The sequence below is a fragment of the Manis pentadactyla genome, chromosome 16 (assembly GCF_030020395.1).
Source record: "Manis pentadactyla isolate mManPen7 chromosome 16, mManPen7.hap1, whole genome shotgun sequence".
Classification (NCBI taxonomy): Eukaryota; Metazoa; Chordata; class Mammalia; order Pholidota; family Manidae; genus Manis; species Manis pentadactyla.
Window position 1 is genome coordinate 29,852,052 of NC_080034.1, and position 15,427 is coordinate 29,867,478.

The following is a 15,427-nucleotide window of genomic DNA, read 5'->3' on the forward strand; positions in this document are numbered from 1 at the left end:
GGTGATTAAGTGGGTGGGGATAGATATCTGCCCCTTCTCAGGGTATGTGATTGGAAGTGCTTTCACCTGGCAGACTGGAGACCCAAGTCCACTTTGCCACATGCTGGACAGCTTGCAACCTGGGAAGATTATCAAGCAGGGCTCTGTTTCCCTCGCTTGTGGACTGGACCAGAGACCCTGTGGGACTCTAACAAGCTGCAGTGTGGAAGTATTTAAAAAGGTGAAGGAAGGCTTTTCCAGTGTGTTGCTGTCAGCCACCAAGCCCATCAGTGAGGGGGATGCATAGCGCCTTCCCTCCGTAAGACTGCCAGGGTAAAGGTGAGACAAAGGACCCTTGCAGCCATCACAGGCACCCAGGAGCCTCAGTGTGCGCTCCATCTGCACACGTTAGGAGCGGGGTCAGAAGCAGATTGAGAAGGAACCGCGCTCTCAGGAGTTCCTCCCTTACCCCTCATCGGGTGTGTTGAGAAGCCGCTGTCCAGCTCGCCCAATAAACAGGCCTGAGCCACCGAGGAGCTTCGCGCTTGCTGCTATGACTGGATCTCTTAGCTCCACCTACACCGAGGCAGGGTGGTTCAGCTAGAGGACCCAGTGCCGGGGGTGGAGCTCTGCCAACATAGGCCATCAGGGGAGGACAGAAGGAGTGACCTCAACAGCCTGAGTCCATACTGAGAGGTGACTAAGAGAAAGCTGCAGAAGAAAGGAGCAGGGAGAGGGAGGAGGAAGAGTCAAGTGGTGAGAGAGAACACAGAGGTCAGACAGAGGGAACCGGGTGCCACCCAGGACTGAGATTTGGAATAGAATCTGTCAGGGAAAAAGGCCAGGGCTTGGGAGTCTGGATACCCAGGAGAGGCAACAAAACAGGGTGGCCGCAGAAGGCCCTGCCCACTTTGCTTTGCAGCACAGTGGCCCTGTGGTGCTGTTAGCAGTGCTCACAGCAGAGCCATCCCGTTGGTCCCTGCAGTTCTGCAAGGCAGAAGACAGGCAGCAGCAGGCTGGGGCAGCCCGGGCCCCCGGTAGGGGCCACACCGAGGTTGCCGCAGTTTGTCACCGGGGGGCCTCTCCACCTTTGTGCCACAGACCAGGCCCATTTGTTTTATTGGCCCAGGCCGTGCCTTTATTTTTGAGCTAGTTCTCAGGGATCAGAGCTTTTTGCCCTTCTCTGGGCTCTCACATTTACAAGCCTAGCCTTGCCCACCAAAAACCAAGAGGTAGCCAGGCTAGCCAGCATGCAGTGCACGTAGGGGACAGGATAGGCCTTTCCTCTGCCGTCCCATGCTGCTGCTCCCCTCACAGGCTCCTGCAGGGCTGAGCTGTAGGCCACTAGTCTTCCTGCATTGGCTCAAGCCCTCATTCATCCTGCTTGGTCACCCTGCCCCCATCTCCCACAGGGTACCTACCTGCTACTTTGCAATAGGTGAGTCTCCAGTAGTTCTTAAGGGAGGAACACACCAGCCTCGGCCCCCAAACCCTGCATGTTCCTGTTGTAGTCCAGCTTCTGGGTTGGCCACTGTCCTCAGCACACGGTCTAACTTCACACCCAGACTTTGGCCTGGTGGATTTGCCCAAAGCCAGCCATCTGAGCAAGCAACCCTGACTCTGCCTTTCTCTCCCCAGAATGAGGAAAGACCTGAGCCTCTCTTTGTCCTCAGGACTTTCTATCTCTAGAAGCCAAACATTTCCTGGACAACTTAGGGCAGAAGTTAGCTACCTGACCCCCTTGAGAGACTGTCCTTACAGCCTCAATTCCTTATAACCCTACAGGTCATTTGCATACAAAGGACCACATATTGATTCCATTTATATGAAATAATCCCAAAATAGGCAAATATAGAGACAGGAAGTGTTTGGTGGTTGCCTAATGCTGGGGGACTGGGGAGCTGAGAAAAATGGGGAGTGACTGCTAGAGGGCATGGGGTTTCTTTTTGGTGTGTCGAAAACATTATGAAGTTGACCGGTGATGTTTGCACAATTCTGTGAATATACTAAAAACTATTGTACACTTTAAATGGGTAAACTGTATGGTATGTGAATTCTCTCTCTACAAAGCTGTTACTAATACTGCCCCCCACCCCTACCCACCCCCAAAGAAATTAAAGCTCAAGCTCAGAGCTCTCTAGTTGCCTCTGGGTCACTGTTGAAAGGGGAAAGTAGTAGTTCAAAGGCCTGGGGTGCTGATATAACCTTGTAGTGGACACACATTGTGTTGTCTTGACCATCCTTCATCTGAACCCTTCATATGTTGGAAATTCTCCACCAGAAATCTAGGTACAAGATAGAGTCCACCTCCTACCATATAAAATGCCAGATACTTGCCTTCCCAATGTTCCCCCTTGCAGCCATACGGCCCAGGCTTGGTTAATCAGACACCTCAGCTGGGAATTTCTCAACCCAGGGCAAAGCAGAAGGGAAAGTGAAGTACTTTTCATGGCAGCAGTGACCTGTTCACATCCACACTCCACTTCTGAGATGCAATTTGGAGAGCTTTTAACTGCTCAGACCTTATCTCTGCTCCCTGCCAACATTTTCCTGAGCTTTGCACCAACTGTTTCTCTCTCCTTAATGTTGAGCCCAACAGTTCAATAGTATTTTCCTGCTTTTATCCGCCAGAATCTGTTCTTTGGCTTTAAAGACTGATGTATGTGACACTGGGGACCCTGTAGCACTGGATCCCTCACTCCCTCTGGGAAAGGGTAACTATTTGGCAGCTACAGTCCTCAGTTTACAATCACCAGAAGAGCACTGTTATGTATCATCTCACATTTCTGTCATTGGAACTGCATCTTCTCCCCCATCCCAGAAGCATCAAGCACTAGTTCTAGCTTCTAATTCTACCTTTTCTTTCTAGCTGCTTTTTGGCTGTTAGATGTTCATCTTTCTAATATCCTGTAATTTCTTATGGTTTACCTAGCTTCTCCCCGAGCCCCCAATCCTGTTTGGCATTAACTGGGCTGCTTGATTCTTAGGGTTTATAAACTTCAATTCCAGAAAATTCTCGGCCTCTTGAATATTCTCTTTCTGGAACTGTGACTGTATGTGCCACACATTCTCACTCTATTGTCCATGCTTTTTAACCTCTTTTCCTTAGTTTCCATTGCTCTGTATCCCTGTGCAGACCTACTTTGTTCATTCTCCTTTTAGGTGTGTCTAATCTGCTGCTTAACCATAAAGTTAAAAAATTTTTTTTTAATTTCTAACTTCAAATACTCTAATTTTTCATTTTTTAAAGTTTTCACTTTTTATCAAACCAATTTGATCCTTTTTAGTATTCTTTCCATTAGTTTTACTTTTTCTTTAAATATAAGTAAGACATTTTACAATTTGTATTTTATACCTCCAGTGTCTCAGTCTTTGCTGGTCTGATTCTGCTGCCTATTACTCCCCATGATTCCTGCTTACGGTGGTTTCTTTCCTTGTGTGCTTTGTTTTTTCACTGTAAGCTAACATTCTTTGAAATTCTGAAGGAACTCCTTGAAGTCTGGGATTAAAGTACAATCCTTAAGACAGGCTTGCATTTGCCTTTGCCAGGTACCTGAAGGAACTACCAACCTGAGACCACTTTAAATCGAATAACCAGCTCAAGGATTTTCTAGTCCACATGGGTAGAATGAATTCTAGACCCAAACAGTATTGAGAGCCAGCTTTGGTTACATGTTATTGAGGAAGCTTTTGTTGCATCCAAAATTGAAGCTAAGTCAGTGAGCTGTGGGACTGTTTCACTCTTTCAATAATTGTGTCATCTTTTGGGTTTAAGTAGGAAGAGTATTTGATCAGAATTTTCACTTTGTAGGAGCCTTAAGTTTGTTGCCTACTCCCACACATGGTCCACAAAACTAGCTCTGGGCCACCCAAAGGTCCCACAAAAAAATGCAGAATAAAAAGATGAATGACAAGGATGTTTATGAACTGGCTCCACAGAAAGTTCCAGCCCTGGGAACGACTTACAGACCCATGCCTTCACTGGCCTCTTTTCTTCTAGACCAAGGTCACCGGTTTAAGGCAAAGATGGGAGAAGACACAATGATGTGATAAACCAGATCCAAGCAGAGGAAGTGTGGCTCAGCAGAAGGCTGAGCTGCTCTTCTTGTCCAGCTCTGGAGCAGTCCAAGCGCCTCTAGTGGTCTCTGAGCCAATCATGTTCAAGGGCATCTGTGACCCTTGCCCTCGGATGGGAAACAACCAGAAAAGGCCAAGCCCAAGCTCTGTTTTCACAGATTCATTTCCCACTGGGGAAGTGGAAGAGCTGAGGACAGTTTATTACTCTTTGCTCAAAGGGAGATGTCTCCGGTCCTTGCCTGCATTTCGACGCCTCTTTCGATTCAAGAAGCTATCTAGCTTCTTGCTGCGTTTCAGCTCCTTGAACTTCTCAGCCAGGGCTAACTGGCGCTGCTCAGCTAGAGAATAGAGAAAGAAAGCGAGTAGGCAAAGGAGGAAACGCCGTCTTTCCCTTTCCCTGGGTCAGTAATTCTCAACCACTCTGCTGGGATACACAACTTGTTTCAGTTCACTGGTGCATCTAAGCAAGCTGACTTTTTCTATCATTTCAGTCTTTTTCAATTAAACTAACTGTGAGCTCCTCTTATGTGCCCAGCCCAGCATATGTTGGGTGGTGAGACAGAGATAAAATCAACACCCTCTGACCATAATCTAATTGGGGATGCAAGTTGGGTTATAGGTAACTCCTTCCTACTATTTCTGCTTTCCTCCAGCTTACCATGGAATCCAGCCTTCATGCCTCCCTTAGGGAGCTCATGGACCCCCAACACAGTATCTGCCACTATGGCCACTGAACCTGTCCGCGTAACCAGCCTGTAATAGCTGTGCTCCACTCACATTTCTTCAGGAAGTACGGCCGACGGCCCTGCTGGGCCTGAGCCCGCCGCTCCCGCTTCAGGGCCAGGCGCAGCTCCTGCTGCCGCTTCTGTTCCTGCTGCGCCAGTTCTTGCTGCTCCTGAGGAGCAAAGGTAAGAGGAATAAACAGGAGGGACTGAGAATCACCTCCTGCCTTGACCTGCTCTCATCACCAAGGCAATTCTGACCACTCACCATTCGCTGAAGCAGCTGCTGCAGTTTCTCATGCTTCTCCCTGGAATGGTGCTTCTTTAGTTGCTTTTTCACAAGCTCCACATTGGAAAATGAACACGATGGTTGGCATTAGCATTCTGTAAACGTTAGCTGACACGCTGTGTCAAGAATTATTCTAAGAGGTTCACACGGTCACTCAGTGACTAACTATACAAGATAGGAACCGTCATTTCTTTTTGTGATTAGAAAACTGAAGCAAAGGTTAGGTAATTTGCCAATGATCACACAGCTAGTAAACTGACCAGCCAGGATTTGACTATGTAAGCACCAAATTAGGGAGAGTTAAATCTGCCCATCACTGCTCTAATCTGTGCCCTTGTTTGCATCCCTCAGAACCCTCACTCTCTCACACTGCACACCTTTTTCTCTTTGGCTCTGATGTCATTCAGGAATTGATATGTCTTGTCAAACACCTCAGGATTATATTCCCCCGACAGATCATCAAAGCGGGGATCCCGGGCTACCTTTGGGGAAAACAGAGAGAATATAAAAGAACTGTTCAGTGTCCTTTCACTGAGAAAGTGCTTCCTGCCTCTTCCTCACCTTCTTACTGATGGGGACAACTTGCCGCAAAAACGGCACGCGGACCTTGGCTGACATTTCCAGAGGTCTATGGAGAAGACAGAGGACAGATCAAGATGATGCCAGTCTTGGTCAAAGGCCTCCCACATGCCACCTAAGAAAGCAGATACCTCCTCAAGGTTCCAGGTACCTTCCAATTCCCAAGGCAGGTCTTGCTCCTCACCTGTGCTTATCTGCGACACATACATTTTGGATAGGTGGCCGAGAGCCTTGCTTCTTAGTACTGTTTCTGGCTACTGACTGTTTGTATGTCTTAGTCCCCTCTTGGCTCTGCAATTCCAATAGCTCCTCAAATGACATGTTAGATGTGCCTGTGGAAGAGTGGGGAAGGCAGAACACAACCCAGTTCAGCATCACCCATTGAAGCAAAGACATCATCCCATCCTCATTCCTTAGGTAACTGATCATTTTCAAAATCCCCATCAGACGAATCACTACAGAGCCCAGGCAGCACAGGCTGTAACTGTACTACACCGACACCTAACTTCCCAACTGTTCCAGTTATCTGGGGCCTCACCTTGATAAAGAAGGCTCACATGTAAGGCTGGAGGACCAAGCCATGGTCCTTTCTTTTTTACCCTCTTTAAAATTTTTCCTTCACAGGTTTCCCAAGGGCCTGTCTCCCTTGTCAATGTTCCATTTCTACTCTCAGCACCTCTCACCTCAATCAGTGCTCTAGCCTCCTAACAGGTCTCCTGACCTCCAGTCTCACTCCTCTCAAAGCTATGCTCCCCGCTTCACCTGAGAGAGGCACTGAAAATGTATATCTGATCTTTTCATTCCCACCTCATTTCCATAAACATGTACTTCAGATCATGTCACTCTAGAAGTCAAAAATTCCCCAACAGCTTCAGCTTGCTCAGAGTAAAAGCTACAGGGCTTACAATGTCTGAAAACCCTCAGGTAACCCAGCCCCTCCCACCCCACTACCTCCATGCTCTCTAACCTCATCTATTAATCTCCTTCCACTCCTCTCCAGTCAACCCTCAGTCCGCCAGCCTCCTAGCCTGGCAGCTGCCCGTGGCTTCCTGAGCAGGAAGGTATGTTCTTTGCCACGGTTCCTTTGCGCCTGATGCTGTCTCTGCTTGGAACACTATCTCCAGATATATTTATTGCTTGCTCCCTCACCTTCTACAAACCATTGCTCAAATGTCACCTACCCTGTGAGGCCTCCACTGATTACTTAAAATTACTATCATTCCCCTGCTTTATTTCTCTCCATAGTCCTTATCACCTTTCGGGAAAATTGAGATACAATTCACAGACCATAAAGTTCACCCTTTAAAAATATACAATTCTGTGCTTTACTGCCTTTCAATATTATTAATTTGCTTTTATTTTTTTACCGCCCTTTCTAAAAGGTAGACTCCATGAGGACAGTTTTGACTGCTATATTCATTACTGTATCTCCAGGATCTAAAACTGTGCCTGCATACAGTAGGTGCTCAATAAATGTTTGCGAAATTTGTTGAATCCTGACCTACTAACCCTTCCCCAGCAACCCATGCCTTTCCCTGACTCTGCTTTGCACATTTCCTCCCTGCGTCACACCCTCACTCCCCCCTTTAAGAACTACGCAGGATGTCCTAACTGGCAGCGTACCCTGTGGCTCCTCACTTTCCATGGCGCTGGGGCCACTCCCCGTGTCTGCAGCCTTCCGGCAACCGTCTGCGGGCTCGGAGCCCTCACTAGCCCTGAGCTTCGGGGCGCGGGGCGGATGCAGCCAGCTGGCCCTGCCCCCGCCCCAGCGCCCGCGCCGCGCGCCGCCCCTCGGCCCGGCACCTTGCCCTCACCCTTCCGCAGGTCCCCGGCCCCGCGGGGAGAGCCGGCGGCCGCCCCGGCAGAGGCACTCACTCTCGGCATTGGCTCAGCCGGCGCGACAAGGACGAATGGCGCCGCTTCCGCTCGGGCGGCTCCCGCCCCGCCCCTTCCGGCATCTCCGGGATCCGGTCCGCACCGGCTGGTGATCAGAGCTGAACACACCGACTGGGCTCCCAGCGCGGGAGACTGCTGGTGGGTGGCAGGGAAGCCCTAGGCCGAAAAGGGCGCCCACTCGAGATAACGTCGCCAGCTTTTGTCACATGGCGCTGGACTCCCTCCCTGCCAAAGAAAAACTTGGGCCAGTGCCTGCTGGCATTTGATTTCCTAACGCTCTTGGCTGTGTTAGCCAGGAAAATAGGTATGAGGGGGCTCGAGAGAGAATAAGGTCTATAAAGCCCACTAAAAGGGACTCCGAAAGTTAACCAGTTAAAACTAGAGAGCCAGTAAAGACTCACAGAGTAATGAGTTAATCCGTTTAAACTCCAAAGGCCTGGAGCAACTTGGAATATCCAAATATTCCCCAGATAAAGGGAAGTATGAGCGCAGCTCGTCTTCATCGTGTCAATTAGATCATGCCATTGTTTAAGATTTACTTTAGCCTGCTAAAAGGCTCAGTTTATTCTTTAACTTAATCTGTATGTTGTGTTTTTTTCTCCTCCTCCTCCAGCCTCTAATCAAGTAATTTGCAACCTGGGCAGGAGACACGCATCATGATAATTATCCAAACAAGCCCAGATATAAACAGCATAGTAAAAGTTTCCAAGGTAAGATTGCATTTAAAACCCAGGAAGTTAAGAAGATTCTTAACATATTCTTCAGCGGACAGTAACTCAGCCCACCTTGAGGGCAGGGCAGGCGGTTTTGTTATGTTCCCAGAGGGAAGCTGCTATCCATGGGAGGAACCGTTATCAGTAAATCTGTATTAATTTTGCAGAATTACCTGGAGGACTGGTAATAGAAGAGACAAAATGCCTCTCATCGAAGATAAACATCTTGAGACCACTTAAGAAGTCTACACCCCTACCCTTTGTCACATTCCTGAAAAATCCTTAAAAGGGGAAAAACCCCATCTTTCAGTGCACCTCTTCTCTGAGGTAGCCCACACTCCCCATTCTCCGAGTGTGCACTTTTGCCTTAAATAAAACTTTTTCTCAGCCTCTCAGGGCACCTCTCTCTGAGGTTACCCGCATTTTCTTTTTCTTTAAATAAAAAAACCTCTCAGGTTTTTCTGAAGTCCCCTGCACTTTTTCTCAACCTTTCAGGGTGTGCCTCTCCTCTCTGAGGTTGCCTGTGTACTTTTTCTCTTTGTGTAACTTTATTAAATAAAACTGCTTCACTACTGTGTCTCTGCCCTTCAATTTTTTGTTGCAGCAGGACAAGAACCAAGAAATACACAACACCCCGCTAACTGCCGAGTAACCAGAACTTGTTACCTGCCTTCTTTGCAAACTTCTGCCATCCCCAGCATATTCCACATAAACAGATCACACGTTTGGAGGTTATTTATTTTTATAAAATCTGAGCTGGCTGAGAGCATCAGGGTACAGCAACAGCTCAGGAAAGGGAAGGGTGGGATTATCTGCTGGTCCTTGCCTCCCCAGGTCAGGGAGGAGGTTTCAATGCAACAGCTGCAACTCCTCTCAGCTCCCAATCAATGCTCATGGCTCAAGCAGGAGGAAGGGTGGAAACAGGTGGGGGGAACTCCCGAGGCTCAGACACTGCTTGCTTCTAGCTTCTCCCTTCTCCCCATTCCCTTCACTTCCCAGCAGGGCCTGGCTGGCCTGGGGCAGAGCAGAGGCCCAGGAGCAGTTGGAAGGAGGTGGACGGGACAGAGCACCAAGGGAAGGGCCCAAGGGGGAAAGAGACCTAGCGCTCCCCCTACAGCTCCCCACTGAGTTCACAGCACAGACAACACCTCTAGTCCAACAACTCCACATGGAGGTATACCAAGTCCAGGGTCCAAAGGGGCAGGCAGGTGAGAGATGGGCAGGGGCAGTGAAGATAACAGCAGGCTCAGGAGGGGAGGCAGCAACAACTTCCTCCTACCCATGGGAGGAGACGATGGGGCGGCTGATATTGCTGTTGGTGGTCATGGCGTTCAGCTCCCACCTTGGAGGCCAATAATGACAGGCAGAAAGAAACAAGAGTAAGCCTCCACCCCAGGCCCAGAATTGCTCCAACAAAGCTATGAACACATCAGTCCCTTCAACTTCCTAAACCTCAACCACCGACAGCCACCTCTTCCTTACAGCCCTAAGTTTATCAGGCTCCGCCTACCACCAAATTCAGTTTATCACCCATTCTTCCATCTGCACGCTCACACAGAATTGCTGCTTGTTTTTGTGTCTGTGTGTCTCTATATATTCTTGTGTCCCCAAGAGCTGGAGAAAAGGACCTGTATACACATCTCAGTAATTGTCTTCCACACTCCCTTTCTGCCTCTGCTCAGATCCAAACCAGGCAACCCCTCTCCTCCCACCAAGAATACCCATTTTTGCTCTCAACTCCCATCCCTTTAAGGCTCTGATTGGGCTCTCTTATCCCTCCTGAAGCCTTGTCCACCCATTCCACCATATTAAAATTAAATCCCTCTTTTTGACAATTCTGTCACTCTACAGAGACCCACCAAGTCCCTCCCTGTGCCAAGACACTCAGTACAGTCTACCTGGTATTAGACACTTATGTATGTGTTGTGTCAATCCTGGGCCAGCCCAGGATCCATAAATTCAGCCATGCATACCATGTCAGCAAATACTTAACACACAGACCCTCAGCAAATAAAAAGTCAAGCTAAACTGATACAAGGGAAGGGAAGTGTCTCACAATAACCCAGAAGGGCACAATTATACACACAGTAACTTTCAGTGCTTAATTTGGACCTAAGAATGGAATTCAAAGAGAAGTAGGTAGGAGGGACCTCCCTTAACTCTGGAACTGTTATCCTGAGGTTCCTAAACTCGTCTTTACTTTGCAGCTGGGTTCGAAGATTTAACCAAACTTTTTCAGCATGTTAACAAAACTAACTGTATAGGCTCAGTTCTCAAGAAGTGATGCTTGAGTGTGGTTTGAAAAACTGGTTTGTCACCTAGGTGACAGTTTTCTAACTCCTTCCATCTCATTCTCAAGTATACCACATCTCCAGCAGAACAAACCCTCATCTCCTCCACACTCAGATCAAGCTAATCAGTTCGTTCTCCTACTACCCACTCACCCTCAACCAATTCCTCCTTTCCAACCACCCAGTTACCTGATGTCATGGGGCAAACAGGACTGGTCAAGGTTATACTGAATCACAGCTAGTTTGCACAGAGTCTTCAGACTAGGGCCTTTAAAGAAGTAGGGGAGAGGGAGACGGTCAAAGCCAAGGGAAAGGTCCAGTCCTGGATGTCACCACCCAAAGAGAGGGACCCTGATGGCAGGAACACTTTGGGACTAAGTGTACTTACTGAAGTCCAAGATGTGTAAGTCAGAATGGTCTATGAGGTCAAATTCATCTCCCAGGCCTTCCTCAGGTGATGGACTGTGGGGACCGAGGAGATGGAGGAGGAGGAAGGAAAGACCACATGAGACCCTCTTGCTCAAACGCCCCCATGTTAGTCACAGATGCAGGCCCTTCCCTAAGCCCTCCCTGCTCTCCTCCTAACCTGGTACCCCCGAAGAGGACAATCTTGTCACCAACAATACAGCAGCACTGGCGCCGGCGGGGACATGGCCCCTTCCCCTTCGGTTCAATCTTCTTCCAGGTAAAGGACACTAACGAGAAGTTTATGCAGAGGCTCAATACCTGCCCAGTCTAGACATCCTCCCCAGTCCCCATCCCTTACCCACTCAGGATTATTCTTTTCTACTCCCACACCTCCACCCCTTGTCAACCAACTGCTTCTTGTTTCTCCCTTAAAGGCAGCAAGCACTCTTTACCAGGGTTAAACTTCCAGAGGTCATGGAAGTGCCGGTTCAGCCTTGCATTATAGCCACCAAAGATGTACAGCTCCCCGTTGTAGCCAACTGCAAGGACAGAGGAACATCAAGAGTCTGAGGACAATGAATGGGAAGAGGGACTTTGCGGGGACCTAAGAGACACTCACAGGCTGAATGGCTCCGGCGCCCCTCAGGCAGCACTGGAGTGGGCGGACAGTCCAGCCAGGCCTCAGTCCTGGTGTCAAAGACACGGATGCGGTTGCAGTAAATCTCATTGTTAGAATGGAATGGCCCAAAGCGGTCGGCACGGCCCCCAAAGACATACATGTGACTGCCCAGCATCGTGGCTGAGTGGAAGTCTCTCCATCTCGCAGGGTTGCCCTGCGCAGAAGCAGAGAGATGAGGGGGAGGGAGTCAGCAAGGAGGCCAGGAAGGGATCTGATCTCACTGTTTGAGCTCCCTATGGTTTCTTCAATTGAGGGTAGGGATCCGGGAAAAAGAAAAAAGGGCAGACCTTTGTACAGATAAGTGACCATGTCATGGTGCTAGTATCCAGCTTGTGAATGTCATTGGAAAAGCAGTCCGCCTGAGTGGAATGAGAAAGGAAGAGAAGAAAGGAATAAAAGAGGGTCACTCACTGGTCACTCTCTGACCTCAAAACCTGCAAACAAGCCAAAGCCTCCCCACCACCCTCAACTCCTCTTCCACTTTCTGATTCCCACTCTAAACCTCTAGTTTCTTCCCAGACCTACCAGCTGCTCATAGCCCCCAAAAATGTACATGGTCTTGCCCAGGACACAAGCCGAATGTCCATCCCGGGCCCCAGGAACTGTTCCTGACACACGGGGTGTGGACCACTTGTGAGTATCTGAAGGAGATGAGAAGATGGACCAGGTAAGCAACCTCTGCCACTCCCTTCTGGACTCTGGGGTTCCCAATTCCCAGCTGCCTGAGCCCACACCTTTCCCAGCCCAACGCACCATTTGGTAGAACACAGCCCCTCTGAGACCCATACTCACTGACGTCAAAGGCATACAGCACATTGCAGGCCCCTTCGGTGTCATTCCGCCCGCCCCAAAGGAAGACTGTATCGTCGATGAGAACGGTTGAGTGTCCATACCGCATGTAGGGTACCACGGGAGCCTGCCCCCGGATGGCAGGCCTCACTGGGGGCAGCTTTGTCCAACGCAAGGACACTGTGGGCACAGTTCTGCTCAGCGCTGGGAACCTCCATCCCCAGCGGTACACCTTTTCCTAAGCCAGATATTCATTCCCCCATCCCTTTTGGCTACGGGGACCACCACAAAACCTCATTCACCTGCCCGTTCCCCTCCCTGATGTGGGCACCCAGGGCTGGTTCCAGCATTAGCTTACCTGCATTGAAAATGTGCACATCAATCTGACGCAGTGTTTCATAGTCTTCACCAGAGCAGTAACCCCCGAAGGAGAATACCCGGTGCCCAACAGCCACGGCAGCATGGTTCACCCTGCGGGGCCCGCCCTCCAGGTGCACTGTCCACCGTAACATCCCCTGGGCCACGGGTCACAGCAACATGCCCCCCCGGCACGGCCTGCTGCCTCTGCTGCCTGCAAACAAGTTCGGGCCACAGGCTCCTCAGGCAGAACCTCTGTCTGGCTCACTGTGACTCGGTCACCCTGGTTGCCCTCCCACACCACCCACTGGCAGCTTGGGTGGCTAGCCCTGCCCCAGGGGCACTGCTGAGGTCAGGGAGCTAGCCGTGGCCCTGTGTCCTCCAACAGAGAAAAGTGGGGCCACTCCAACCTGACTGCCAGCTCAGAATCTGCTGATCAAGGGCTCAGCATGGTTGCCCCCTACTCAGGGGTTCCACCCTGTCCCTGGCCTGGCACAAGCTCCATGCTCACTTCCAGACCAGTGTGTTCTCATCTCTCTGGCTCTGCTTACTGCCACCTCTCTAAGAATCTCTGTGCTCTTTAAGGTGGGGACAGAGATCTCAAAATACTCAAAGTTATTTATAGCCCAGCTGGCCTGAGATGGTCCACTAAAAACCAGCATGGATGCTTACAAGCAGAAAAGCTTGTAGGCTTTTAGAGTGGAAGAGCCCCCTATCTATCCAGGACAGGGACCTCCATGTCACCATGGACGGTTAGCCCCTCACAGGCAGTTCTTGTCAAGCTGAGGTGTTGTCACTGGGGTCACCCAGGGCCCCTTACAGGCACGAGGAGTTTCTGACAGCTGTCCCTGGTATGCTGTGAAGACCAAGAACTTAAGCCAGAAAGCATGTGTCTGCCAGGGACTGAGGGAATGGGGGTGGGGAGGAGGGTTTTTCTCCACCTGCCACTTCCCCAAGCCTATCATGATAGAGAACAAGCTGTTTCCACCTAGCAGCTCTTCTCCCACCTGGGTCCTTGAAAGGGAACAGGGGTGGGGGAGTGCACTGGAAAGGGGAAAGGAAGCAAAAAAAGCCCTTGAGTAGGATAAGAAAAGATCCAGGCACGAGACCCTCTTTCATGGTCTTTGAAAGACAACCTGCCAAGCTAGTGAAAAGGGGTCCACCTGAAGGTTCTGTCAGGCAAATTCTCCTGCAAAGGCGCTGCCTCTGCTGGCAAGCCCCTGTTGGGTCTGGGTGCATCATCTGTTCCCCATTCAAGAAGCCCTAGCAGAGGGAAGAATCAGGCAGAACCTCAGCACAGCAAAAGCTCCAGTAAGGGAGGCCCCTCGCAAGAAAGAGACATAACTTTTGGCTGGCTTGCCAGTCTCCAGCCACCCCCCTCCATCTCCCTCAACCCTCCACCCCTTGCTTTAAATAGTAGCTACCCTGCCAAACCTAAAATAGCCCCAGCAGGAAACCACTCTCACTTCATTACTCCCGTCCTCTATCCAAAATATCTTGGATCTGGGCTTTGGGGGACAGACAGGAGGTGGAAGGGCTTTAGAATGGGAGAACTTCATCTTCCCTCATAGCTTCTACTTCCTCTTGCAGCTATGTCAAGGTATGTCAAGGCGCGGTGTGGGGGAGAGGGGGCAGGAAGCAATTCCACCTGAAGATGGAGAAAATCTTAGCTTCTTCGTAAGGGCAATTCAAGTTCATGAAAAAAGAGCCTGCACCCTCTCAGGGGCTCTGCTTATCTCTGAGTCCCCTGCATCCTTCATCATTGCTGCATTCTCAAGTTTCTTCAATTCCCTTCATTTACCTACCTGCCTCCCTGGTCTCTTGTAATTTTCACTCCCTATTTCCGGCCCTTCTTGATCTCCTGAGAGCTTTGCAGTTTTTTCTTTTTTCCTTCTCAGGCTGCTTCAAGCTCCTCCCCAACAGCCCTCCATTTTCCCTCTTCCACTAAGGGGCAAAAGCAAATATTCATTGCCCTCTTTCGGCCACAGATATATTCCTCCCTGTATATGACGCTATCCTGTGTTCTTCCAGTCATCCTGACCTCCCCTACCCCAGAGCCAGATTCCCCTCCTTCTGTTATCTTCGGCTTCTCCGTTCTACTCATAACCCAGGCTCCTTCCAATTCCCTTCAGAGCCTACTCCAGCCACCCCGTCTCTCCCACCCATTTCCTTACCATCCTCCCCCGGCCCTTCTTTCCCCATTAACACTCTCCTTTCCCATCATCCCCCTAGTTCCCTCCCAACCCCCACCTCATCGCTCTCAAGCCCCTCCCCACGACGCCAAGCTCCAAACGCGAGCGACCCGAGCCCCTCCAATTTTCCTTATTCCTCAACCCATCCCGGACTACCTGCCAGGCCGGGCCGGGGCGGGGCCGCGGGTCGTCGCGCTACCTGCAGCCTAGAACCCGTTGTGCGCCAACCGACTACTAAATCCCCAACGAGATAAACACAGCCAGGCTCCCGCTTCCGCCGGGCAGCTGTGTGCGCACGTGCAGTCAAGAGATACGCACGCAAAGCCTACCGGGACTTGTAGTCCACGTGTTTAGGGAGAGACGCAAGGGTCTGAGGGGCAGGCAGAAGCCTAAAGAGATTGAGATTGTGCGCATGTGCAGATGTGTCGTTTCCCCCCCAAAAAAACCGTAGGGGTC

The 15,427-nt window shown here is 50.2% G+C and overlaps 1 protein-coding gene and 1 long non-coding RNA gene across 9 annotated transcripts; one reads left to right on the top strand and one right to left on the bottom strand.

The window, feature by feature from the left end:
• Positions 1-3,883: 3,883 nt before the first annotated feature.
• Positions 3,884-15,286, bottom strand: LOC118923443 (kelch domain-containing protein 3). Of its 7 annotated transcripts, XM_036907263.2 has the most exons (15): positions 15,128-15,286; positions 12,781-12,993; positions 12,426-12,602; positions 12,159-12,274; positions 11,921-11,992; positions 11,574-11,787; positions 11,407-11,493; positions 11,133-11,241; positions 10,935-11,008; positions 5,831-5,978; positions 5,629-5,695; positions 5,445-5,549; positions 5,047-5,121; positions 4,834-4,951; positions 3,884-4,394 (listed from the first exon to the last, which is right to left on the bottom strand). In XM_036907263.2, exons 2-15 carry the CDS (start codon positions 12,932-12,934, stop codon positions 4,258-4,260), a joined length of 1,653 nt encoding a protein of 550 aa, XP_036763158.2. In that variant the 5' UTR covers positions 12,935-12,993; positions 15,128-15,286; the 3' UTR covers positions 3,884-4,257. The 7 variants fall into 7 exon arrangements, with proteins under 7 accessions (XP_036763158.2, XP_036763156.2, XP_036763157.2 ...); XM_057494311.1 differs by lacking the exons at positions 3,884-4,394; positions 4,834-4,951; positions 5,047-5,121; ... (1 more) ...; positions 5,629-5,695; positions 5,831-5,978 and adding exons at positions 8,976-9,597; positions 10,736-10,814; positions 14,585-14,723 and having other exon boundaries at positions 15,128-15,273; XM_036907260.2 differs by lacking the exons at positions 3,884-4,394; positions 4,834-4,951; positions 5,047-5,121; ... (1 more) ...; positions 5,629-5,695; positions 5,831-5,978 and adding exons at positions 8,976-9,597; positions 10,736-10,814 and having other exon boundaries at positions 15,128-15,285.
• LOC130681367 (uncharacterized) lies at positions 7,544-8,832 on the top strand. 2 transcript variants are annotated; one of them, XR_008994473.1, is made up of 3 exons: positions 7,544-7,680; positions 8,156-8,252; positions 8,423-8,832. It is a non-coding gene; the product is annotated as an uncharacterized LOC130681367 (long non-coding RNA). The 2 variants fall into 2 exon arrangements; XR_008994474.1 differs by lacking the exon at positions 7,544-7,680 and adding an exon at positions 7,709-7,846.
• Positions 15,287-15,427: the final 141 nt, after the last annotated feature.

What these genes read in the sequence shown, in the direction of transcription:
- LOC118923443 (XM_036907263.2), bottom strand. Translation starts at nt 12,934, where the DNA reads ATGTTACGGTGGACAGTGCACCTGGAGGGCGGGCCCCGCAGGGTGAAC. An exon ending in CCTCTGGAAGTTTAACCCTG is followed by an intron (nt 11,242 to 11,406) that starts GTAAAGAGTGCT and finishes ACTTCTCGTTAG; the next exon opens with TGTCCTTTACCTGGAAGAAG. An exon ending in TCAGAGCCAAAGAGAAAAAG is followed by an intron (nt 5,122 to 5,444) that starts GTGTGCAGTGTG and finishes TCCAATGTGGAG; the next exon opens with CTTGTGAAAAAGCAACTAAA.